A 26,642-nucleotide genomic window follows, 5' to 3' on the forward strand; every position below is an offset into this window, starting at 1 on the left:
TCCCAAGTAGTGATTTGGTTACTGGGGAGAAAATTCGGTTACCGCCCGGTAATCGTGAATCCCGGCTGGTACCCCACAAGAAATCGTTCTACCAAGCAAAATACCTCAGATTTTTGAATTTTAATGATTTTTTTGGATTCAAATCCATTAAAAAATTGTTCGATAATTATTTTTCGGGTTAGTAACCGGAATTCTCGGTGCCCCATGAGATTATTTTGCATCAAGAAATACAAAACCTTGATCCCAAGACCACCCTGATCTTTTGGGTGCCAAACGACATCCCATTTCACATGGTTGTATTTCTTCTTTTCACTGTAGTTTTTGCAAGAATAAATTGGAGCTACAATAGTCCAACCTGTGCAGTATTCCTTTTAGAATTGGGAAATGATTATGATCAATCGGCCGATTCAGCGTGGCGCGTCCGCCTCCACTGGCGCGTAGCGCGTGTCCCCTGTGGGCCCATGCACCACACTACTCCTTTCTCCCTTTGTCTCAGTCGAGTTGCTCGTTTTATCCCATCTAGATCTCCTTTTCTCTCCCATCTCTCTTTGTCATCTCTCATGCCTGGTCATGGGTGGCTAGCAATTCACGCGCATGGAGTGGTCGCCTGGACTATGTGAGGTGCCGCAACTCGTTGGGCCGTCGGCCACTTCCACCACGACCGTCAGCCGCTGTAGGTCTGTTGGCTGCTGTGGAGCGCATGGCACGACCCCACCAACCTCCTCCATGCAGTTCCCAATCATCACCATCTGCCTCCCGGTTGCAATTAAGGGCAAAGGTGACGAACGACGGCAATGCTGCTGTGACATGCGTCTGCAAGGACAGGCACCATTTCTGCAGCATCATCTCCATTGCAAAAATTGCTGCAACATTACATATGTTGCAAAAAGGCGAAGGCAACTTTTTTTGCTAATGACCTATGTTGCAAAAGTTTTCTGCAACATGACCTCTGTTGAAAACATTTCTGCAACACAACATTTGCTGCAAAGGTTTCTGCAGTATTACCTCTATTGCAAAATTAAAGAACGCCGCTTGGCCACACGATCTAATGGCTCGTGACCCGGCATATTTTTTAAAAAGATCAGCCGGCGGACGCATAGCACACCCCTTTAGAATTTAGAAATATAGAAGTAAAATTAAGATAGTTTACAAAGGATCAACATATTATCTATAATAAACAATCTTAATAAGTAAATGGGGTGCACTGGATTTTCCAAGACTTGTTAATTTCCTTGTGTTATGTATTGCCCAAAAGGAAAAAAATGAAACATCAACCAAAAAAAGAAATTAAGCAGCAGCGTGGCAGCTTTATTGTCTCGATGCCGGCCGGGAATATTGGTACTAGTACTATATATATACGAGCCAAAGCGACAATCACATTCGCAGCTAGCACAAAACAAACCAATGGGCCAACCGCCGGGGCCGTGGACGTTGCCGGTGATCGGCAGTCTGCACCACATCGCCGGGCAGCTCCCGCACCGGGCCTTGCGTGACATAGCGCGGCGCTACGGGTGGCCCGTCATGCTGCTCCACCTCGGCGAGGTGCCCACGCTCGTCGTCTCCTCCCGCTCCGGTGCGCGCGAAGTGATGAAGACCCACGACGCTGCGTTCGCCTCACGGCCCCTGAGCTCCACCGTGCGCGTGCTCACAAACGGCGGGCGGGACATCATCTTCGCCCCCTATGGCGACCACTGGCGAATGATGCGCCGGATCGCCGTGACCGAGCTCCTCACGGCCCGCCGAGTCCTCTCCTTCCGTGCTATCCGGGAGCAGGAGGTCGCCGCCATGCTCCGCGCCATCGCTGCCGGCGGGGAAGAGGTCGACATGCGCGCGCGGCTGTCGGCAATGCTGGCGGACAGCACGGTGCGCGCCGTGATGGGGGACCGCTGCAGGGACCGGGACGTGTTCCTCCGAGAGGTCGACCGCGCTAACGAGCTTGGCAGGGGGTTCAACCTGGCCGACTTGTGGCCGTCGTCGCGGCTCCTCGTTTGGGCCAGCGGCGCCGTTCGCCGCGCCGAGGAGTGCCGTGACACTGTGTTCGTGATCCTCGACGGCATCATCGCCGAGCACTTGGAGAGGATGGACGGTGTTGGAGACGACGATCAGGACCTCATCGATGTTCTCCTGAGGATACAGAAGGACGGCGGCGGCGACCTCGACATCGACTCTATTAAAGCCGTCATCTTCGTAAGCAATCTCAGTTACATTTATACTATACTTAATAACGTCAGTAATTAATCCCGTGCTGGCGAATTTCAGTGTTTACTGCATGTAATGTTTGTACAAAATCATAGACATAGGGTAAACATAGTAAACCATTTTTATATGCTTAATAATGTATTTTTTGAGAAATACTACTCCCTTAGTTCCAAAATAGATTACTCAAGTTTGTACTAACTTTAATACAAAATTAATATAAAATTAGGTCATCTATTTTGAAATGGAGGGAGTACTTGTTTAATAATATTATCAGTCATCAATCCCTTTCTCACGAGTTTCAGTGTTTAATCATAGAGACGTAGGGTTGACTAATGTTTAAAAAAAGAGACGTAGGGTTGACTTAGTAAAACATTTTCAGAAATTATTTTAAACTTCTCAAAGCTTTTTCTTGTTAGCCCTAGGAGGGAACGAATTAAACTACTCCAGTCAGTTTGTGCTTAGAGCACGATAATCTAGTTGTGTCATGTCCAAGCAACTTCTGATTGGTAAACTCATGTAGGAGTAGCAAATTTATGAAGCATGCATGCATGTATATTGAGGGGATTCAGTGCATATATCGTTTGTCCTTTTTCGAACGGAAACATGATGGATCTTGATTATAATTTTGCAGAAATGTTGAGCACATATACACTCCCGTCATCTATGAATTTCTTAGGATTCTCTTTTTCGATTATATATTTTCAGGACTAATTCATATATATGTAATAGTAGTATTTATTGTGAACAAAATCATTGTCAGGACCCCGACTCGATGTCACATAGATCTAGCATGTAACACCTCATATCACTTTGCGGCCTCACGCACGGTATTCCCACGGGTGTCGTCTTACTTTTGCCCGGGACCGTTTGCGCCTTTTGGCACACGTATATGATAGTGTCGCTAGCATCCATATGATAAGGAGCCCGGGCTGACACGGCTAGTCGTAAACCCAAAGTGGCACAGACTTACAGGGACAGGCATCCATGACCCAGCATCGAACGTGTCGGTCATCAGCAAGTGGGTCCGGGCTGTAGCACTGGGCTAGCAGGACTCCGGTAAACCGGGCTGTAGCGGGCTAGCAGGACTCCGGTACTCAATGCGTGACATTTCCCCGAAGGGACAGACACAGGAACGAAGAAGGACACATGCCGGCCAGCCTAAGTGTCCCAGAGCAGTAGCAAGCTACCATGGCTCAGTGGTAACACTAGGAGACATTTCCCGGTAAGAGAGGCTACTAAAGATAAACAACTAGATAGTCAGATCTCACACATACCAAGCATTTCAATCATACACACAATATGCTCGATATGTGCAAATACAACAAGGCATCACAACATGAATCTACGACACAAGTACTTTATTTAAGGTTCAGAGAGCCATACATAACATACACACAAGTACGGGTCACATGACCCAGCACTCAAGTCATACAGTCATACAACTCAGCAGCGGAAGTAACTTGTCTGAGTACAGACAACTAGTAAATAAAAGAGGCTTGGAAAGCCTAGCTATACTACGTGGTCCTTCACAAGCTCAGGATCACCACCTGGGCCTTAGCCTACTCATTGATGTCAACGTCTACGAAGAACCCATCAGAAGGGGTTGCAGCGTCTTCTGTAAAAATGTAAATTATAGCAACATGAGTACAAAGGTACTCAGCAAGACTTACATCAGATCCTACATACATGCACATTATCAAGAAGGGTTGGTGGAGTTATTGCAGCAAGCCAGCTTTGACTCTTGGCTAGGCTATCCTACGAGACTCCAACTTGAAATGGTTTTGCGCACACGAGTCCACTACTCACCACTTCAATACACTACCGAGGATCCACCTCCGTCTTCCTACGAAAAAGCCATCCTCGGCACTCACACTTATCTTGAAGCTTTTAGTAGTTTCCATTTACTTGTCTATGAACTGTATAGGCAACCAAGTAGTCCTTTACCGCGGACGCGGCTATTCGAATAGATCATGTTAACCCTGCAGGGGTGTACTTCTTCATACACGCTCTCACCACTTACCGTCGTTTACACGACATGTACTCGGCAACCTTCAAGCGGAAGCCCAACGTGGGTGTCGGCCACGACCTACCTAATCACCTAAGTCTCTAATCCAGGTTTATCGCCTATCCAGGTTCCATCCGCAGGGAGTCCGGCCGAGGTTTCCCATACGGCCCCGAACGATGTGTACAGGGTTCCCGAGATACCTAACGGGTAGTCGGTACACCGTGCCACGTATCTACCGCATCACAACCCACCCCTACGGTCAGCGTTGTCCACGGCCTCCAGTAGGCTACAAACACCAGAAACTACTTGCAACTCCTGGATAGAGAACTAGGGTGAAATAAGAAGCCGAGAGGGTCCATTGGTTTCGGGCCCAATGTATGGTAGTAGCTGATTCTTAAATCACACATACAGATCTCAGTGCTTAAGGTCGGCTTCAATGAAACAACCCACCATGTACTCCTACATGGCCTCTCATCGATACCTTTACCAAATCGTGTTCACCACACCACCCTCACTACCGACATAATCATTTCACTCTAGCCCATCACCCAGATGAACCAGACCTGACACGACTCTAAGCATAGCAGGCATAGCAAGGTAGGAACAACACATGCATATGGCTCAAACAACTCCTACACATGCTAGTGGGTTTCATCTAGTTACTGTGGCAATGACAGGTCATGCAGAGGAAATGGGTTCAACTACCGTAGCACACAGCAGTTTGAAACGCATTGTCTTAATGCAGTAAATGAGAGCAGGAGCGAGAACATGGGATTGTATCGATATGATGAAATTGTTGGTTGCTTGCATGATGGTTCGATGCACTGATATGGTTCTTCGTTAGGATAATCACGGTACTCCTCGGAGGCAGAATCTACCGCAAAGAACACCGATACACAGCCATCACCAAACAATGTGCGACAATATGATGCATGCATGAAACATGGCAATATGAGTGTGTTGGGCTAATGCAACTAAGACCCAAAGGGTTTGAACCAATTTGACCCAAAGATTCAAATTTCAAACTCATACATGGCCCCTTAAAGTGTTTTATCTTGTTCTGCATAAAACAGCAAGTTAACTTGTTTAATCATGCATGAAAACAGTACAGATGGATAGATTGGATTTTTCTGATCATTTTTCATATATAACTTGTCTGATTTGGAGTTACAGATTAAAAGTTATGAATTTTTGAAGTTTAAACTATATTCTGGAATTTCCTATATTAGAATAAATCCAGAAATTAATTTATTGCGTCAGCCATGCGTCAGAATGACGTCAGGGTCAACGGAGACGTCCAGGTCAAACCTGACTGTGGGTCCAGGGTGTCAGGGTAATTAGTTTAGTTTTTAAAGTTAATTAAAACTAACCCTATTTAGTTAACAGGGCTGGGCCCCACCTGTCATTGACTCATCGGGGTCAACCAGGGCCCACCCACGGTCAAAGCCAGGTCGGCTGCACCGGCGTTTAGCCGCCGGCGAGCCCGATGCGGCGGCGGAAGTGGTTTTGGCCGTTTCGGCAACCAAACGAGTCGCGGAGGCCATCGGAGTGGAGCTGAGGAGGAGCCGCAGCTCTTGGTGGAGTCCGTTGGGGTCGGGGTGGCCGGAGTTGGCGCCGGCGACGACTTTGGCGGCCACCGGAGTTCGGTCGAGGGCGAACTTGATGCTAGAGGGGTCGGTGAGGTGCGGGGAGTAGCTGGTTAGGTGCTATGTGACGTGGTGAGCATGATGGACACCAAGTTGTGGCCGAAGGGTGACCGGGAGCACGTCGGCGACGAGCTCCGCGGCGGTGGGTGCGGTTGAGCTTCTGGAGGTCACTACACAGCTCGGGAGCAAGAAAAGAAGGGAGGGGAAGATGGTTAAGCTCACGGGGAGTTCGACGAAGCACTTGGTGCCGCCAGGGACGGGCCGGAGCGACGACGGCGTTGAAGGGGATCTCCGGCGACGGCGGTTCGGTCGAGGTCGATGCGGTGGGCTCGGGCCTTGCAAGCGCTCGGGGCTCGGCTTGCTCGAAGGAGAGGAGGGTGGCGGAGCTCCTGGACACGGCGGCACGGCGTGGGGTTGACGGAGGACGTGGCTACGGCGAGGGGGTGGCGGCGATGGCGTCGGCCATGGCGGGGGAGCGCGAGAGAGAGGAGTTGGGGGAGAATGGAGGTGTCCTGGGGGTTCACGGCTCGGCGTGGAGTTCATCCATCCAGCAACGAGGCGTGGAGGTGAAGCAGGGCGACGGCTAGCTGCGTGGCGCACGCCGCGGCCGCCGTCGGGCACCTGCCCGCCTGCCTGGCCGGCAAGCAGCTCGCTGGCGCGGCGCTGGGCTGGGCCGGCAGGTGGGCCGGGTGCTGGGCGCCAGGTAAGTTTTTTGTTATTTCTCCTGTTTTCTGTTTTTTAATTCCTCTGCAACTTTGTTGAATTATTAAAAATACCTAGGCAACTCCTAAAATCACCAAACTACTCCTGGTCCATAGTTGGATTATTTCCAACATGAAACATTTTAGTTTGGAGATATTTGAGCATTTGAAATATTTTATATAATTTTAAATGCCCAAATTCAAATATCTATGATTTAATTCAAAGACACTAAGATGACCTAGGAAAATGTGCACCACTTTTGGCAGAGGTTCTGAACCAAGACAAAAATGATGGGCATTTTAGAAGGGCATTTCAGGTTCATTGAAAAAGTTTTTAGTAAACCCTAGTTGGTTTCAGAGGGGGCTGGGGGTTCTGTCATCCCCATTTCAGGATTCTGATGAAAGAATAGACATGATGCAACACTCTAATGCATGAACTAGCTAGGGTGTGACAACTCACCCCCACTCAAAAGAATCTCGTCCCGAGATTTGGGTTCCTCCAAAAAGAAGGCGGGATACTCGAGTCGAAGACGATCCTCCCTTTCCCAAGTTGCTTCATCCTCAGAATGGTGCGACCATTGAACTTTGAGAAACTTGATATTATGACGTCGAGTGGTACGCTCGGCCTGATCAAGGATACGAATGGGGTACTCTCGATATGTGAGATTATCTTGGAGATCAAGCGTTTCGTGGTCCACTCCACGGATAGGATCCGAGAAGCAACGCCTGAGTTGAGAAACGTGGAAGACATCGTGGACTCTGGAGAGATGCGGAGGTAGTTCCAACTGGTAGGCAACTTCTCCTCGTTTAGCGAGAATACGAAAAGGTCCAATGTAACGGGGAGCCAATTTGCCTTTGATACCGAAACGATGGGTTCCCTTCAGAGGAGTAACCCGAAGGTAAGCCTTCTCGTCAACCTCGAAAGTCATAGCCTTGTGTTTTCGGTCGTATTGACTCTTTTGACGAGATTGGGCTGTTTTCAACTTTTCACGAACGATGCGAACTTGCTCTTCTGCTTCTTGGATCATATCCGGACCAAAGAATTGTCTTTCCCCGGTTTCTGACCAGTTAAGGGGTGTTCGACAATGTCGTCCATAGAGAACTTCAAAAGGGGCTTTACCCAGGCTAGATTGATAGTTGTTGTTGTAAGCAAATTCGGCAAATGGAAGGCATTTCTGACATTCCAGTCCGAATGAGATAACAGAGGCTCGAAGCATGTCTTCTAGAATCTGGTTGACGCGTTCTACTTGACCACTTGATTGAGGGTGAAAAGCGGTGCTAAAGGAAAGGCGGGTTCCCATAGCATTTTGGAAACTTTCCCAAAATCGAGAGGTGAAGAGACTTCCTCGATCCGAGTTAATTTCCAAAGGAACACCATGGAGAGACACTATTCGGGAGATGTACAAGTCTGCTAACTGACTAGCAGTTATACTCTCACGAACAGGTAAGAAATGGGCTACCTTGGAAAGACGATCGACCACGAAGAAGATAGCATTATTCCCTCTCTTAGTTCTGGGAAAACCGCTAATGAAGTCCATACCAATTTTATCCCATTTCCATTCAGGAATAGCTAGGGGTTGAAGGGTGCCTCAAGCCGTTGATGCTCTGCTTTTACACGACGGCAGACGTCGCAGTTAGCAATATACTGAGCAATTTCTCTCTTCATCCTGGTCCACCAGAACCTCTGGCGTAGGTCCTGATACATCTTGGTACTACCGGGATGAATAGTGAGAGGAGATTCATGAGCTTCCTTAAGGATCAATCGCCTCAGGTTTCGCACCTTGGGAACCACTAGCCGATTCCCAAAGTATACGACCCCTTGATCATCAATGGAGAAACAATTCGCAACTCCTTTCTTGATGTTTCTCTTGATGCGGGAAATTCCCGGATCTACCTTCTATGCTTTGATGATCTGATCCGTAAGGGTAGGTTTCGCCACCATGGTGGAAAGGAATCCTTGAGGAACAATGTGAAGGTTAAGCTTCCGAAATTCCTCATGGAGAAGTGGTTGACTTTGTTGTAACATCAGGTTGTTACAATAAGATTTGCGACTTAGCGCATCAGCCATAACGTTGGCTTTCCCTGGAGTGTAAGTTATTCCTAAGTCGAAATCTGTGATCAACTCGACCCAACGTGTTTGCCTGAGATTCAAATCCGGTTGGGTGAAGATGTACTTCAGACTTTGATGATCCGTGAATATCTCGCAACGATTACCGAGGAGGTAATGTCGCCAGGTTTTAAGTGCATAGACTACAGCTGCAAGCTCTAGATCATGAGTAGGATAATTCTCCTCATGTGGGTGCAATTGCCGTGAAGCGTAAGCAATTACGTGTCGATCTTGCATGGGAATACAGCCTAGTCCTTGTCGCGAGGCGTCGCAGTAGATAACAAAGTCCTTAGAGAAATCTGGCGGTACTAGGACGGGAGCAGAACTCAGGCGTCTTTTCAGTTCCTGAAAGCTGTGCTCACATTGTGGAGTCCATTCGAACTTTTTATCTTTCTTGAGGAGTTCGGTTAGAGGTTTTGCAACTTTGGAGAAATTTTCGACAAAGCGACGGCAATAGCTCGCTAAGCCCAGAAAACTCCGAACTTGCTTGACCGATTCAGGTGGAGTCCAATTAAGGACGGCTTGAACTCGCTCAGGGTTAACAGAAACACCTTTACCAAATATTACATGACCCAGATAGGTCACTTCTGACAACCAAAATTCGCATTTAGAAAATTTGGCATAAAGACGATGTTCTCAAAGTTTCTTCAACACTAGCCTTAGATGTTCGGCATGTTCTTCCTCGTTCTTGGAGTAGATGAGTATATCATCGAGGTAAACCATGACGAATTTATCCAAATACTCCATGAAGATTGAGTTCATTAACCGAGAAAAGGTGGCTGGAGCGTTGGTTAAACCGAAGGACATGACGGTGTACTCGTATTGGCCATAACGAGTAACAAAGGCCGTTTTAGGAATGTCCCCGTTCCTGATTTTGATTTGATGGTAGCCCAACCTCAAATCCATTTTGGAGAAGATTGAGGATCCAGCGAGCTAATCATACAGGTCGTTGATCCTGGGGAGCGGATATTTGTTCTTGATTGTGACCAAGTTGACAGGTCGATAGTCTACAACCATCCGGTCCGTACCATCCTTCTTCTTGACGAAGAGGACGGGGCAAGCCCACGGAGATGAACTAGGTCGGATGAAACCCTTTTTCAAGGACTCATCGAGTTGTTTCTTAAGCTCGGCTAGTTCTAGTGGTGCCATCTTATAGGGTCTTCTAGCCATCGGGACGGTTCCTGGAATGAGGTCTATTACGAACTCAACATCCCTGTCAGGTGGAACACCTGGCAATTCCTCTGGGAAGACATCCGGGAAGTCACGGACTACCGGGACGTCCTCAAGGTCTGGCAAAGGGCTGGCGTTAAGAGAATATAACTGTCGCTTGGCTATTCGGGTCAAGACATTGACTATCTTCCCCGAAGGATGTGTGAGTTGAACAGTCCTAGAGAAGCAGTCAATTTTGGCATGATGGGCTGACATCCAATCCATACCCAAGATGATATTAATGTCTGAAGATTTGAGAGCTATCAAAGATGCAAGGAAAACAAGTCTATCGACTTGGATTTCATTTCCATGACTTACCCTGGAGGTTTGCCATTTGGATCCCGGAGTTTGAATTACCATAGAGGTGGGCATCTCACAAAATGTGGTGTTATGCAGACGAGCATAGCTCTCGGATATAAATGAATGAGATGCTCCTGTATCGAAAAGAACAGATGCCGGGTGGCAATTAACAAGGAGCGTACCGAGAACGACGTTGGTATCCTTTTGAGCTTCTTCGGCAGAGATACAGTTGACATGGCCACGTGCAGCGGTGGCCGGCTTGGCGTAGAACACTTTCCTTGTCGGCTTGCCACGGCCAACAGCTTTAGCAGATTGGTTGGAGTTGGTCTGGGGACACTCGCGCATATAGTGGCCCGATTCCCCACACTTAAAACAAGTCACGGAACTGGTGCGTGGAGGAGCATTGTTGGTTGGACCACCATAGGGCTTGGCTGGTGCAAACTGTTGAACGGGGCGAGGCGCCTGGAAGGATGGCCTCGGTGTGAACCTGGGTGGCAGGGCAGTGTTAGGCACCCACACGCGGCGCTTCTGAGGACCAGCACCGGATGAGGAACTCACGTCACGGCCATGTTTGCGTGTTGCGTCATAATCAGTCTGACCAGTCTCAGCACTGATGGCCTTGTTAACAAGCTTCTGAAAAGATGTGCACTCATGCAGACGGAGGTCGCGGCGAAGCTCAGGACTAAGTCCCTTACGGAACCTTGCTTGCTTCTTGGCATCAGTAGAAACTTCCTCAGTTGCATATCGTGCGAGGTTACCGAACTCCCTGCTATAAGCATCCACAGAGAGTCGGCCTTGAGTGAAACTGCAAAATTCCTCACGTTTACGGTCCATGAGACCCTCCGGAATGTGATGTTCACGGAAAGCCTCGCTGAATTCAGCCCAAGTAGTGACATGGTCCGCTGGGCGCATAGCTCCATAATTCTCCCACCAGAGACTGGCGGGGCCTTCAAGATGATTCGCAGCAAAGGTGACCTTGTCAGCCTCAGCTACTAGCACAGAACGCAGTTTGTGAGAAATACTGCGAAGCCAGTCATCAGCGTCAAGAGGCTCGACGGAATGGTGGAACGTGGGTGGATGTAACTTGATGAAATCACTGAGTGACACCAAGTTAGTCCTCTGATGGTGTGCTGTGTTCTGTTCAATACGCTCCAACAAACGGTTGGTCTCCCGCTTGTTTCTCTCGGCTTCCAGCATAACTTCGGCTAGGGAAGGAGGGTGAGGCGGGTTTGCATTCCCGACTTCACTGCCTTCGGCCTGCTCTTGGGAAACAGGGTTATTGCGCGTGTTGACCATCCTAGGTAAACAAGACAATGATTTGGTCAGAATAATAAGATTCCGACATAGAATACAGAATGTAAGGAATAACTCGGAATGCAAGATGATCATCCGTATGACATGGTAGATACAGAAACTGCTTCTCTTATTCCATCGTCATACACAGCATACAAGGTTTAGTACAAGACCAAACAAGGTACTATTACGGTGAAAAGAAGATTACATCACATCGGAGGCACTCCGAGCTCCTATACATTATTTTTCTACACCTCCGGAAGGCGGTACAAACTAGGTCATATCCCACGAGTCACGCAGGACGATAGACGACACAGCTAGTACGAACTAGTGATACTACCACTAACTCAGACCGATCCGTAGTAGTCCTCGTAGAAGTCACCTCCATAGCCGGGAAGCTCAACATGATCATCCGGGAACAGACGATCTCGCGGAGCTTGTGGACCATAGGGGCTAGGATGAGGTCTTGGACCAACAGACGGTGGCCTGCGGGGACCACGAGGTGGGGTGATGCCTCCTACATCACGCCAACCCATCACGTCTGGCAGAGCAGATCTCACAGGATAGAGATCGCGCATATCCGAATATCCAGCTTGCACAGCCGGTGCAAACCGAGTCAAAGTGGCCCAATGGTCAGCACGGGTATTGAAAAGCTCTAGCCTCAAGGCCCGATTTTCACGATCCTTATCCTCGAGCATCTCAGCAGTGGTGCGAGTCCGTGAATCCTCCTGAGTGGGGTCAACATAGATAGCCTGGAGATACCCTTGTGCTCCCGGAAGTGATGCTGGCATATACCGGAAATCAGAGTCCCGAAATAGGCTAGTCCTGACTCGCATGATGGTCATCATAGAGAAAGCGGCATCCTGCACAGCCATCTCAATAGTAACCCCGAGTCCATAGGAGCAGTGAAGGGGCTCGGTGGATCCAGGATAAGATGGAAATATCCTGACAGTGCAAAGATACTGGCTTTGGTTAAAGTCTCGAAATTGCTCTTCGACCGTGTACTCAGGATACCAATGGTATCCAGCCTCAGTCATTACTCTGACCAACATGGCAGTATGGCCGGGTACATCTAGGCATCGAGTCAGGCGAACCACTTGATTGAGGTCGCGAGTGGCCATCTGAAAGCACAACCATAATGCAAAGGCATTAGAATTTCTAGCAAAATTTTGACAGCATAACAGCTGTAAATGCTCAAAAAGGATTTTGAGACATTTGACAAAGGATTTCATACACACTCAACAACATCATATCAAAGTTCTAGGTCCATCATAGCAACATAATGTGGTAGTAGAACTGAACTAGGCTTGTATCCATCAACCTATAAGGTACTACTGATTAGTAACACGTGAACCTGATAGAGAGAAAAGATCCTAATTCCTTAACCCCCAGTGGAAGAATAGACTGACTCAGATCAGAATGTCATAAGATAAAGGAGTAAAAAGAGCCTTACGTTCCAACCCACAAACAATTCCCCTACATCTAACTAAAGAATTTCTAGACTCAACATCGACCAGTCTGGCTTGGAGAACCTACAGGCAGTCCGGCTCTGATACCAACGCTGTCAGGACCCCGACTCGATGTCACATAGATCTAGCATGTAACACCTCATATCACTTTGCGGCCTCACGCACGGTATTCTCACGGGTGTCGTCTTACTTTTGCCCGGGACCGTTTGCGCCTTTTGGCACACGTATATGATAGTGTCGCTAGCATCCATATGATAAGGAGCCCGGGCTGACATGGCTAGTCGTAAACCCGAAGTGGCACAGACTTACAGGGACAGGCATCCATGACCCAGCATCGAACGTGTCGGTCATCAGCAAGTGGGTCCGGGCTGTAGCACTGGGCTAGCAGGACTCCGGTAAACCGGGCTGTAGCGGGCTAGCAGGACTCCGGTACTCAATGCGTGACATTTCCCCGAAGGGACAGACACAGGAACGAAGAAGGACACATGCCGGCCAGCCTAAGTGTCCCAGAGCAGTAGCAAGCTACCATGGCTCAGTGGTAATACTAGGAGACATTTCCCGGTAAGAGAGGCTACTAAAGATAAACAACTAGATAGTCAGATCCCACACATACCAAGCATTTCAATCATACACACAATATGCTCGATATGTGCAAATACAACAAGGCATCACAACATGACTCTACGACACAAGTACTTTATTTAAGGTTCAGAGAGCCATACATAACATACACACAAGTACGGGTCACATGACCCAGCACTCAAGTCATACAGTCATACAACCCAGCAGCGGAAGTAACTTGTCTGAGTACAGACAACTAGTAAATAAAAGAGGCTTGGAAAGCCTAGCTATACTACGTGGTCCTTCACAAGCTCAGGATCACCACCTGGGCCTTAGCCTACTCATTGATGTCAACGTCTACGAAGAACCCATCAGAAGGGGTTGCAGCGTCTTCTGTAAAAATGTAAATTATAGCAACATGAGTACAAAGGTACTCAGCAAGACTTACATCAGATCCTACATACATGCACATTATCAAGAAGGGTTGGTGGAGTTATTGCAGCAAGCCAGCTTTGACTCTTGGCTAGGCTATCCTACGAGACTCCAACTTGAAATGGTTTTGCGCACACGAGTCCACTACTCACCACTTCAATACACTACCGAGGATCCACCTCCGTCTTCCTACGGAAAAGCCATCCTCGGCACTCACACTTATCTTGAAGCTTTTAGTAGTTTCCATTTACTTGTCTATGAACTGTATAGGCAACCAAGTAGTCCTTTACCGCGGACGCGGCTATTCGAATAGATCATGTTAACCCTGCAGGGGTGTACTTCTTCATACACGCTCTCACCACTTACCGTCGTTTACACGACATGTACTCGGCAACCTTCAAGCGGAAGCCCAACGTGGGTGTCGGCCACGACCTACCTAATCACCTAAGTCTCTAATCCAGGTTTATCGCCTATCCAGGTTCCATCCGCAGGGAGTCCGGCCGAGGTTTCCCATACGGCCCCGAACGATGTGTACAGGGTTCCCGAGATACCTAACGGGTAGTCGGTACACCGTGCCACGTACCTACCGCATCACAGCCCACCCCTACGGTCAGCGCTGTCCACGGCCTCCAGTAGGCTACAAACACCAGAAACTACTTGCAACTCCTGGATAGAGAACTAGGGTGAAATAAGAAGCCGAGAGGGTCCATTGGTTTCGGGCCCAATGTATGGTAGTAGCTGATTCTTAAATCACACATACAGATCTCAGTGCTTAAGGTCGGCTTCAATGAAACAACCCACCATGTACTCCTACATGGCCTCTCATCGATACCTTTACCAAATCGTGTTCACCACACCACCCTCACTACCGACATAATCATTTCACTCTAGCCCATCACCCAGATGAACCAGACCTGACACGACTCTAAGCATAGCAGGCATAGCAAGGTAGGAACAACACATACATATGGCTCAAACAACTCCTACACATGCTAGTGGGTTTCATCTAGTTACTGTGGCAATGACAGGTCATGCAGAGGAAATGGGTTCAACTACCGTAGCACACAGCAGTTTGAAACGCATTGTCTTAATGCAGTAAATGAGAGCAGGAGCGAGAACATGGGATTGTATCGATATGATCAAATGGTTGGTTGCTTGCCTGATGGTTCGATGCACTGATATGGTTCTTCGTTAGGATAATCACGGTACTCCTCGGAGGTAGAACCTGCCGCAAAGAACACCGATACACAGCCATCACCAAACAATGTGCGACAATATGATGCATGCATGAAACATGGCAATATGAGTGTGTTGGGCTAATGCAACTAAGACCCAAAGGGTTTGAACCAATTTGACCCAAAGATTCAAATTTCAAACTCATACATGGCCCCTTAAAGTGTTTTATCTTGTTCTGCATAAAACAGCAAGTTAACTTGTTTAATCATGCATGAAAACAGTACAGATGGATAGATTGGATTTTTCTGATCATTTTTCATATATAACTTGTCTGATTTGGAGTTACAGATTAAAAGTTATGAATTTTTGAAGTTTAAACTATATTCTGGAATTTCCTATATTAGAATAAATCCAGAAATTAATTTATTGCGTCAGCCATGCGTCAGAATGACGTCAGGGTCAACGGAGACGTCCAGGTCAAACCTGACTGTGGGTCTAGGGTGTCAGGGTAATTAGTTTAGTTTAAAGTTAATTAAAACTAACCCTATTTAGTTAACAGGGCTGGGCCCCACCTGTCATTGACTCATCGGGGTCAACCAGGGCCCACCCGCGGTCAAAGCCAGGTCGGCTGCACCGGCGTTTAGCCGCCGGCGAGCCCGATGCGGCGGCGGAAGTGGTTTTGGCCGTTCCGGCAACCAAACGAGTCGCGGAGGCCATTGGAGTGGAGCTAAGGAGGAGCCGCAGCTCTTGGTGGAGTCCGTTGGGGTCCGGGTGGCCGGAGTTGGCGCCGGCGATGACTTTGGCGGCCACCGGAGTTCGGCCGAGGGCGAACTTGATGCTAGAGGGGTCGGTGAGGTGCGGGGAGTAGCTGGTTAGGTGCTATGTGACGTGGTGAGCATGATGGACACCAAGTTGTGGCCGGAGGGTGACCGGGAGCACGTCGGCGACGAGCTCCGCGGCGGTGGGTGCGGTTGAGCTTCGGGAGGTCACTACACAGCTCGGGAGCAAGAAAAGAAGGGAGGGGAAGATGGTTAAGCTCACGGGGAGTTCGACGAAGCACTTGGTGCGGCCAGGGACGGGCCGGAGCGACGACGGCGTTGAAGGGGATCTCCGGCGACGGCGGTTCGGTCGAGGTCGATGCGGTGGGCTCGGGCCTTGCGAGCGCTCGGGGCTCGGCTTGCTCGAAGGAGAGGAGGGTGGCGGAGCTCCTGGACACGGCGGCACGGTGTGGGGTTGACGGAGGACGTGGCTACGGCGAGGGGGTGGCGGCCATGGCGTCGGCCATGGCGGGGGAGCGCGAGAGAGAGGAGTTGGGGGAGAATGGAGGTGTCCTGGGGGTTCACGGCTCGGCGTGGAGTTCATCCATCCAGCAACGAGGCGTGGAGGTGAAGCAGGGCGACGGCCAGCTGCGTGGCGCACGCCGCGGCCGCCGTCGGGCACCTGCCCGCCTGCCTGGCCGGCAAGCAGCTCGCTGGCGTGGCGCTGGGCTGGGCCGGCAGGTGGGCCGGGTGCTGGGCGCCAGGTAAGTTTTTTGTTATTTCTCGTGTTTTCTGTTTTTTAATTCCTCTGCAACTTTGTTGAATTATTAAAAATACCTAGGCAACTCCTAAAATCACCAAACTACTCCTGGTCCATAGTTGGATTATTTCCAACATGAAACATTTTAGTTTGGAGATATTTGAGCATTTGAAATATTTTATATAATTTTAAATGCCCAAATTCAAATATCTATGATTTAATTCAAAGACACTAAGATGACCTAGGAAAATGTGGACCACTTTTGGCAGAGGTTCTGAACCAAGACAAAAATGATGGGCATTTTAGAAGGACATTTCAGGTTCATTGAAAAAGTTTTTAGTAAACCCTAGTTGGTTTCAGAGGGGGCTGGGGGTTCTGTCATCCCCATTTCAGGATTCTGATGAAAGAATAGACATGATGCAACACTCTAATGCATGAACTAGCTAGGGTGTGACAATCATGTATTAGTACTAACATAAAATGTTTTTGTTACGGATGTCATGAGGACACCATTTTTTGCTTGATGATCATCATCCAATCTATTCATGACATTCTGTCAGCCTGGATGTGAGATATCCATGACCTCTATACTAGTACATTTTTCATGGAACCTCGTCAGAGGAAAGGGTGTTCCTATGATTTCGTTAAGAAGAAGATAGTTAACCTGGTTTATAGGAAAAAGTAGGCCCTAAACCATACAAACATGGTTGATTATGGGATAATCGCATAAAAACAATAAGAAATCCCTAATGAATCTAGACACCACAATCAATCACAAACTAACGATCAAGGGCCAAAGAGACCCGACGTAAGGGAGAAGAAGCTCTTTGGAACACCTTCAGGGAGGAAATGGTGGTCGTGGGCGCCAATGGCACTGGCATAATGCTTCGTCTTGCTCCATACTCCACCACCCCACCATCCTACCAACCCTGTGGAGGGGATCCGCCCGCACCCGCAACCGGAAACCTAGCTAGCTACGACCAACAATGATCTAGTGTCAGGATAAAATCCTCGACAACGTTTTCAAGAAGGAAATAGATGCATGTGGATGCCTCCGCTGCCGATACGAACCCCCGTCCACCAAAGCATATGTCCAAAGCCCGGACACCTTCCACCTCGACAAGCCTCTTGGGAGGAGGACATGCCTCCAACATACTCCAAAGTAGCCTAAGCACGAACGAAGTGGCAATGGCAGACCACGCGAAGTATAAGAAAGGGCGAACCGCCACCTGATGCCTCTCCTCCGCATCATATGTGACCACACCAAGGATACTAGCCTCTCGCCAAGGGCAGAACACACCCATGAGGACTCCACCAATGTGAGGTATCCACAAACTACCAGAGCACCCACCGGCGAGCCCTAGCCCTAAGACCCCTTTTCTCTCATTGTGGCATGCCACAAGACACCGATGACGAATCTAAGCGGGACCCTAGATCCACAGCTCAGAACCATCCTACAGCAGCCAGAAGTGGCAGTCACATCGCTAGAGGAAGAGGATTTTTGCCGCTGCCATTGCTCAGAAAACGCCATCCTAAGCCACCTCGTAATCCCCAGCAAGACGGCAAACACCATAGCGAACACCTCCTCCATGAGCAGCATTGCCAACCCCGGCAGCACAAGCCACCACCAAAGTTCAACCATGCGCGCAACCACACACTAGCTCGGACAACCACTGCGCAACCACAACTAAAAGAAGTCGACACCGCCCACCAAGGGTAGTCAGAATCACGATTCTATTGTACAAATTCTACGATTTTACGATCCAGACTAACCCTATGATTTTATCATTTGGTTAGTAGAATCTACGTTCCTAAAATTTTCATATATAGTTAAAATTCTATGTTTTGTGACCATACCATTAGAGCTCCGATATGATTTAAGACCATGATACTAACTACCTCAGACCACCTGCAGCCCCCCTGCACCTCAACAGACGGTTGCCAACCACGACCACGCACCCAGGTCACGCGCCCATATTATGCCCGCATCCGCGACCACTACCGTACGTAGTTGGGTGTCGCGCCACCATGCCCAAAGGATGCATCCCCCCACCCACCCCTATGACCACCACGTTGTAGCACCACGACAAGGAGAACCACCACTACCGAGCAAAACTTTGACCCACAACACCGTGAGGAGAGAAAGCCTCACCTCCGCTATCGGCGGAACGGGCATAGCCTAGTCGCATCTTCTGGCAGCGTGAGGAGGGTGGACAGACGATAGTGGGGGAGCACTAGCGGCGGTTGGTTGGGGAACCGCCAATGTCACTCCTGGGCGGAGCGACTCAAGGGTCTGTCTCTTCCATTCCAGAAATTGTCAAGTTATGTCACAATAAAAGAGACGATTTGTACTTGTTTTTTGTTTTTTCTTTTTACATTTTTTTTGCATTTTTCTAGTAAAGGAAGTCTATTGTTGATTCCTTGGAATTTATCACATATTTGATGCTAGATGACATTGATTTTATTTGTTTATTTATTTCATATTTCTAGATGCTTTATTTACTACTTATAGGGGATTCTATCGTTGCAAGTGTTCTATGGGTGTTGATGGGTGTTAATCAGGACATTCATTTTTTCTTGATGATAAGCATTAAATTTAATTTATCGCAATATTTTGTTCAGTACACACACGAGTTCCAAAATATATGACGCTTTGGCAGGCTAAACTTATTACTCCCTTCGTCCCATAATATAGGAACGTTTTTTAAACTAGTCTAGTTTCAAAAACGTTCTTATATTATGAGACGGAGGGAGTACATCTAAAGAAATCATTTGTATTTCTTTGCTCTTCCTTTTATGTTTTTTCCATCAAATATGTGAACTCGAAGCCTATTATTGCTTCCCTAAAATTTATCACGTATATGACAAAAGCTTATAATTAGCTAACGAATAGCTTATAATTAGCTTATCCAACAAGCTAACAGAAAGCCTATAATTAGCTTTTCCTAATTATGTGGCAAAACTAAGGGCATATATAGTATTAGCATGAAATATGAGCATAGGACGAAGCTGCCACCGGCCATTACTTGTTGTCAACTCCTCGCATGAGTCTCCTCAACGCTTCACCTTCTGTCGGGTAACTGCCAATGAGACGCTCATCAACATGACGGTTCAATCAGTTAGCGTTTGTGTAGTTCTCTTCTGCAATTGATATGTAGCTTTCCAATCATTAAAACACTTCTACTGCCTACTAGTTTTTTTCGGAGACTCCTGTTCGTTGTTCAGAGTGGTAGGGTAGCATAGTCTAGCCAGACACTTATGACCAACTCGCATATAATCTGAACCATTGAAATTTCCTTTATATAGAATTGACGGCTTAGATCTATTTGCTTGTAAAATTAATGTGGTGGCTGGGAAGATGCCTCCAGTTAGTAGATAGATAGATTCACCATATTCGATAGATAGATAGATAGATAGATAGATAGATAGATAGATAGATAGATATAATACTAAACAACTTCCATGAATTAATCTGGTGGCTTGAGTGAAGATTTCTGTATGAGCTTGATTGTTTAGTCGGAGTCAGCGCACAGCATAGTAGATTTGTCAACTCAGAAACAATATAAATGCAGGACATCTTTGCCGCGGGCAGCGAGACATCATCCACAACACTTGAGTGGATCATGGCGGAGCTGGTGAAGAACCCGAAGGTGATGCATCGGGTCACAACGGAGGTTCGCCAAGCTTTCGAGGCGGGCGGCACGGTGGTCGAGGAGCAGCTCGCCAACCTCGTCCCGTACCTGCAGCTCGTGATCCGGGAGACGCTCCGACTGCACACGCCGCTGCCGCTGCTGCTCCCCCGAGAGTGCCGGGAAGAGGCAGGTTGTCGTGTGCTCGGATACGACGTGCCGCAGGGCACACAGGTGCTGGTGAACGCCTGGGCGCTCAGCCGCGACGAGCGGTACTGGCCCGATGCGCCGGAGGAGTTCCGACCGGAGCGATTCGAGAAGTCGGAGGTGGATTTCAGGGGAGCGGACTTCGAGCTCCTGCCGTTCGGTTCTGGGAGGAGAATTTGCCCTGGCTTGGCGTTTGGACTCGCCAACGTGGAGCTCGCCCTTGCTAGTCTGCTGCTGCACTTCGACTGGGAGGCGCCGGGGCTGGATGATCCTGCAGGGTTTGACATGACGGAGGCCTTCGGCGTCACTACAAGGCGGAAGAATGGACTCGTGTTGCGCCCTGTCCTCCGCGTGCCATTGCCAGGTGTCTAGTTGTAATTGTCATCTGTATTTTATTTAGCTCATTGGTTTGGGGTTGCTGAACTTATTTACAATCTGCCACGAAGTAATTCTCAAAATAATTAAAACATTTGACAAAATATTTAATCCACCACACCAGAAAATTCCATGACTTGAATTTTTTTACGGGTCGGCTTTACGGCATCTGATATGGCGCAGCTCCTTCCGGCCCTCCAAACTTAGATTTGCAACTTAAATTGATCTAGCATAATGCATTTCTTTGCTTTTGCAACAACATTAGATACAAAAGACATCACCAAATCTTTGCTAAAATAGCAAAATCAAAGAAAACAAGAACCACAAGTATGCATTTCAGAAGATTTCCAACTTCCATAACTGCTCCCACAAGTTGGACTAATATCTTCGCCATGCATTCATTGTCGATCTGCGGATTCTTGATTTTACATTCTTCTTTCTTCATCTTTGGTTCGAAAGAAGTAGACGTTGCTTCCCCTCTAGTTGCACATGCAGCCGCATCATTGCCTTCGGTTGTACTAAGGAGATCGCTAACATCTATTAACTTTCTTTCTATCAACAAATCAATGTATTGGCCTTCCCAAAATCAAAATGAGCATCCATCGCCCTACACAAAAGAATGAGCAAGCTCGAAGTGAGCTACAACAATTGAACTAAAAATGAGCTATGAAATGAGCTACCGCAAGTGTACCCTGTCGTTTTCGCATTTGAAGAACACCCATCCGGGGTGCTTCGGCGTGCCCGAAGTGAGCCGCAACACTTTCCGCGTGCAGTCGTCGCACTCTATGAGCGGCATCGGCAAGCCACAAAGACGCTGCGCGAGCGCCGAGCCCGGTAGACGGCCGGACGAATCCATGCCCGCAAACCTTCCGTGGCGGCGGGCGGACGAACCGGTACCTGCAGGCGGCGATGCGCCCTTGCCTGGGCTGCGGGAGAGGCTCTCCAACCACTCCATCGCTTGGGGCAGCAACCGGCTGCCGAAAAAAGCCAAATCCGACGACCTGCGATGAAGTGTCGCAGATCTGCAAATCCAGCGGCCGGCTGACACAGGGGAGAAGGGAGGGGAGGCCTCGTGCGCGTGGTGGCCTTCCGGCGTGCTCCTGCCGGCTGCTTTCGCCAGAATCTTAGGCGGCGGCACGAGGGGGGAGATGAGAGGTGGTTGGTGGGGGAAAGTGCGCGATGAAATGTCCCCCCACCAACCGTTTTCGTTTATATGTAGGGCACCGTAGCCGCGAGGGGGAAACCCGCATTTTTCTGGGTTGGGGTCGGGATTTTGCCGCGCCCCCTAAAATTTTTTGCGGGCCGGGACGAGATGCGGGGTCTGATCAGGCTGGTTTTTCTGCCCCGACCCGTATTTTGGCGGTTATTTTACGGGTCGGGACGGGATGCGGGGTCTGCTAGAGTTGCTCTTAGGCTGTCTTGGTAGATGTTATGAGTAGTTTTTGGTTTACGCTACCTTGGTACTTTGATGGATTCTCCATAAGGAATCTATCCAACTAGCTCTACGGCTCTACCTCCTGTACTTTGTACTCCCTCTATAAACAAATATAAAATTGTTTAGATCACTAAAGTAGTGATCTAAACGCTTTTATATTTGTTTACAGACGGAGTATTTCTCAGCAAAACCGAGTATCTCATACTACGCTCTACATATGGCCGGAAAGTACTCTACCGGTTCTGTGGGCGTGCTCTCGGTCGAAAGTACTCGTCTATGAGTGACGTGTGCACGGTCCCAATACCAACAATCCGTACCGAGCTTTGGTGCACCGTCCATGATTTTCGTAAAGCAGGAAGCAGGTTATGGCATTGGGAGACAAGCAAAACGTGTTGGCAACAACAGGAGAACCGATGTTGATGGCGAGGATGTCTCACAATACCCCAGCCTAGATCATGAGACTATGCCCCGCGTGATGAAAACGAATGTCGCGATGCAGGGGGCCGAGGTCTGGAAAGCCAGCGACCCGGCAGTGAGTGTTGTACCATGTGGGATTTGAAAAGAGAAAAGAAGAGAGAAATCAGATGTGACACATGCCTTTTGCTAAAGTTTTTTTTAACATCAGTACAGACTTAGCGCTCATACATACGCGCATACATTCATCCCTATGAACGCACACATGCACACCTTATCCCTACTAGTATAACGCCCGTGCGTTGCCACGGGCTCTTCAAAATTTATAATCAGTATCTTTCATTTATTATTCCCTCATATTGGGTGATTATGGGGTGCTCTAATTAGAAATACAACAATCAAATATTAGGAAATTTCACCGAACGAATAACAACGAATAATACGAAATCTATCAAACAAATAAAATGAGGTCATATTTTTGGTCCGTCATGCACTTCTGTTGAAAAGTGCCTATCCCTTTTAGAATCAACCCACTGTTTGCTCGCACGCAAAAAAATACATCTCTAAAGTGGGGAACCGATCGGTGCCAAAAAGAACTCAAACTCCTATCCAATCTCGACTTCGTGCTCTTCCAGTTCCATTGATAAAGATGGGACGTCAAGGGTTTCATCATGATGATCTCGAGCAGCCGCCGACATCCCTCCCCACATCTACCCCTACCCCCTGCTGCCGCTTGCACTGTCCTTGCTCCTCGAGGGAGCTAGGGACACAATGTTCTCTAGGATGGGCATGACCAGATCCACGAGGAGGCCACATTCTTCCATGGGAACCCAACCAAGCACACCACCCTCCGCAACCATCCAATCCCGGCCTAACAAAGTCAAGACCCGCCATCGATCCACAAATCAAGCTCGCCGTATCCAGGTTCACTGCAAGTCTGCGACAAGTCTGTAGTCGACATCTTGACTTTGGCTATCCCCACGGAAGAATCATCGGATCCTGCTTACTTTTACCATCACTTCGTCTCTTCCCAAGGCAGCGACACCACTCAGCCAATCACCACCACCGCTTGCGGCTTGCCTACATAAAATCATGAGAAATCCCCACGGCGGTGCTGTAAGATCACCTTGGCGACCTCGACAGTGACCGACTGGTCTAAGATCTAAGCTAGCCGCTCTTTGTAGAAACCAATAAAAGTAGGCATGTGACTCAGATTTGTTCTTTGGTGTGCATGCGTTTCTTGCTGCCCACCAGCTCTTGTCTACAACTCGGCTATCTCTGTACCAGCTCTTGGTCTACAACTCGCCTATCTTCATGCTCGAGACGACCAAGCTCGATGCGCAAGCCGCATACGTCTGCTAGAGCTATATCCAGGCCCTATGATTTTTGGATCACTGGCACTATGGGTGCCAGGACCGGAGTCGCCCTCATCCACCAAGTGGATCAAGGAGGCCCACCACCTAGACTCTACATCGCACATTTTGTGTTTTCCTATAAAAAGTAAAGAACCTTCTCTAATAAACGTAAATATAACCTTTTGGTTTTATAGTCTCAACTTTCCTACACTCCAATACCAGAAGGATTTCTTGGTTTTATTTAATGACCTTCTTGAATGTCATTCACTTAGAAAGGTAGTAATACAATCTGTGATATTAAGGCAAATTATTAGTCATATTAAAGTGCAAAAGGCCCTATAGGAGTCAAAGCATGACTTTTATGGTTATACTGTAATTTGCAAGATCTGAGATTTGTGCAAGTGTACAATTAGAGAAGAGCCAATTAAATAGATTTTCACATTCAGAATAGTACGATTAGCAATAGCACTTCAATTTTTTCATGTTTGATTAGCTTGCTAGGTGGTTATCACTAAGCATGTTGGAACGATGAGCATAACCTAACTTAGTTCAGTACGTGTTGCTGCAAATTAGTTCAGTACGTACGAAGCTGTTGCTAATTTCAATGCCTGGCTGTTGCAAGTTTCTAATGAAAAAGTACTTCAGGTTAAAGGTCAGGGAATATACACTTTTGTTATCATGGTTGTTTCCTTATAGTGAACAACTTTGATCACCACTTCAGCAGCTACTATCTATAAGAAGACATTAGCTAAGTAGATACAGGCAAAGAAAGCATGTAGGCAAAACCAGAATTAAAAACATCCTTCTCAATGGAGCTCGTGCAGTTCGGAAGACCCTAATCATCGATGAGGGACCCCTCCGATGGTAGCATGGCGTGACAATTGCCGTCAATGACGACACCCAAAGTACCTTGCATAATCCATCGATCCAGTTCGGAACAATCAAGCACATACCTTGCAAAGTGATGTGGATCTGAAGCAGAGGTGGGAAGGTAAAGGCTCAGGTGAGGTGGAATGAGACGTTGATATAGACATGCACGCATGAGAATAAGGCGGTGCCCAGGATGGATCTCCATCGGAGGAGGCCGGATCCGCTGGGGAGGAGGTCGCTGTAGTACCTGCCATCTGTGCGATGGATCACGGGGCTGGCAGGCAGGGGGAGGGGATAGGAGGGAGCGGGTGGGCTAGAGCGCAGATGGCGGGTGCCCCCGACGACGGCTGGGAAGGATGGTGGAGGAGGTGGATGAGGATGGCGGCGGCGGCGTTTGCGGTTGCGCCTCGTCCGCAGTCGTGCTGGTGGTGGTCGATGCGACAGCCGGATGGCGTCGGCCAGAATCAGGCAGGGGCGACAAAGATTTAGAGGAGAGAGAGAATGGAGGCGATGAGCGATGGGAGGAAGGGCCACCGGCGATTGGGGTGGCCTCAGATCCGCCCTCCGTGGCCGCCTATTTCATGGGACGAACACCCGTGCTCACCGTCGGGCTCGCCTTCGGCCGCTGCCTCGCCGACATTCACGACGTAGAGCCCCTTCCTCCGATCCCATTTGCTAGGGAGGCAGCGCCATCCTTCATCGTAGAGAACGAGTCCACACTGAGATCCCAACCAGATCGTGATTGCGCCTCCCCAAACCGCAGCGGCACATCCCACTCCATCAACGACCAACCTATATGAGGCGGAGGGTCAGTGTAGGACGCGAGCGCCGTCACCATGGACGTGGGGGACGCCGTAGGTGGGAAGGAGGCGGCGACGGCGTCTGTGTCAGGAAGATCGCACGACGGTGGCGGCGTTTACTCGAGGGGATCGAGAGGAGCTGCGTTTGGTGCCGGGTGGGTTCTTTGGTGCGTGCGTGGGGCTGGAGATTGTGATAGATGATCAGGTGAGGGCGTGCCATACCTGGATCGATAGCCTTACCATACCTGGTGGTAATTTAAATTTATTACCATATTCGATATTTCCCGAGTTATGGCCTTACCATACCTGGATTGATAGCCTTTGGGGTAATTTAAATTTATTACCATATAATTACCATATTCAAAATTTCCTGAGTTATGACCTTACCATACCTGGATTGATTTATTACTATAGGTGGATTTAGTTATGATTTATTACTATACGTGGATAGCCTTACCATACCTGGTGGTAATTTAAATTTATTACCATATTCGATATTTCCCGAGTTATGGCCTTACCATACCTGGATTGATAGCCTTTGGGGTAATTTAAATTTATTACCATATTCGATATTTCCCGATTTATGGCCTTACCATACCTGGATTGATAGCCTTTGGGGTAATTTAAATTTATTACGATATAATTACCATATTCAAAATTTCCTGAGTTATGACATTACCATACCTAGATTGATTTATTACTATACGTGGATTAATTATGATTTATTACTATATGTGGATAGTCTTACCATACCTGGTGGTAATTTAAATTTATTACCATATTCGATATTTCTCGAGTTATGGCCTTACCATACCTGGATTGATAGCCTTTGGGGTAATTTAAATTTATTACCGTATAATTACCATATTCAAAATTTCCTGAGTTATGACCTTACCATACCTGGATTGATTTATTACTATACATGGATTAATTATGATTGA

At 48.2% G+C, this 26,642-nt stretch overlaps 1 protein-coding gene across 1 annotated transcript; it reads left to right on the plus strand.

The window, feature by feature from the left end:
* Positions 1-1,404: 1,404 nt before the first annotated feature.
* On the plus strand, positions 1,405-20,824 carry LOC119271902 (zealexin A1 synthase-like). Its single transcript, XM_037553545.1, has 2 exons — positions 1,405-2,187; positions 20,189-20,824. The coding sequence occupies exons 1-2, from the start codon at positions 1,405-1,407 to the stop codon at positions 20,822-20,824; spliced, it is 1,419 nt and encodes a 472-aa protein (XP_037409442.1).
* Positions 20,825-26,642: the final 5,818 nt, after the last annotated feature.

Source organism: Triticum dicoccoides, chromosome 3A (genome assembly GCF_002162155.2).
Source record: "Triticum dicoccoides isolate Atlit2015 ecotype Zavitan chromosome 3A, WEW_v2.0, whole genome shotgun sequence".
Lineage (NCBI taxonomy): Eukaryota > Viridiplantae > Streptophyta > Magnoliopsida > Poales > Poaceae > Triticum > Triticum dicoccoides.

Bases quoted from the DNA above. Each gene is read 5' to 3' on its own strand.
- LOC119271902 (XM_037553545.1), top strand. From the start codon at position 1,405: ATGGGCCAACCGCCGGGGCCGTGGACGTTGCCGGTGATCGGCAGTCTG. The intron at 2,188-20,188 runs GTAAGCAATCTC...ATATAAATGCAG, and splicing joins CTATTAAAGCCGTCATCTTC to GACATCTTTGCCGCGGGCAG.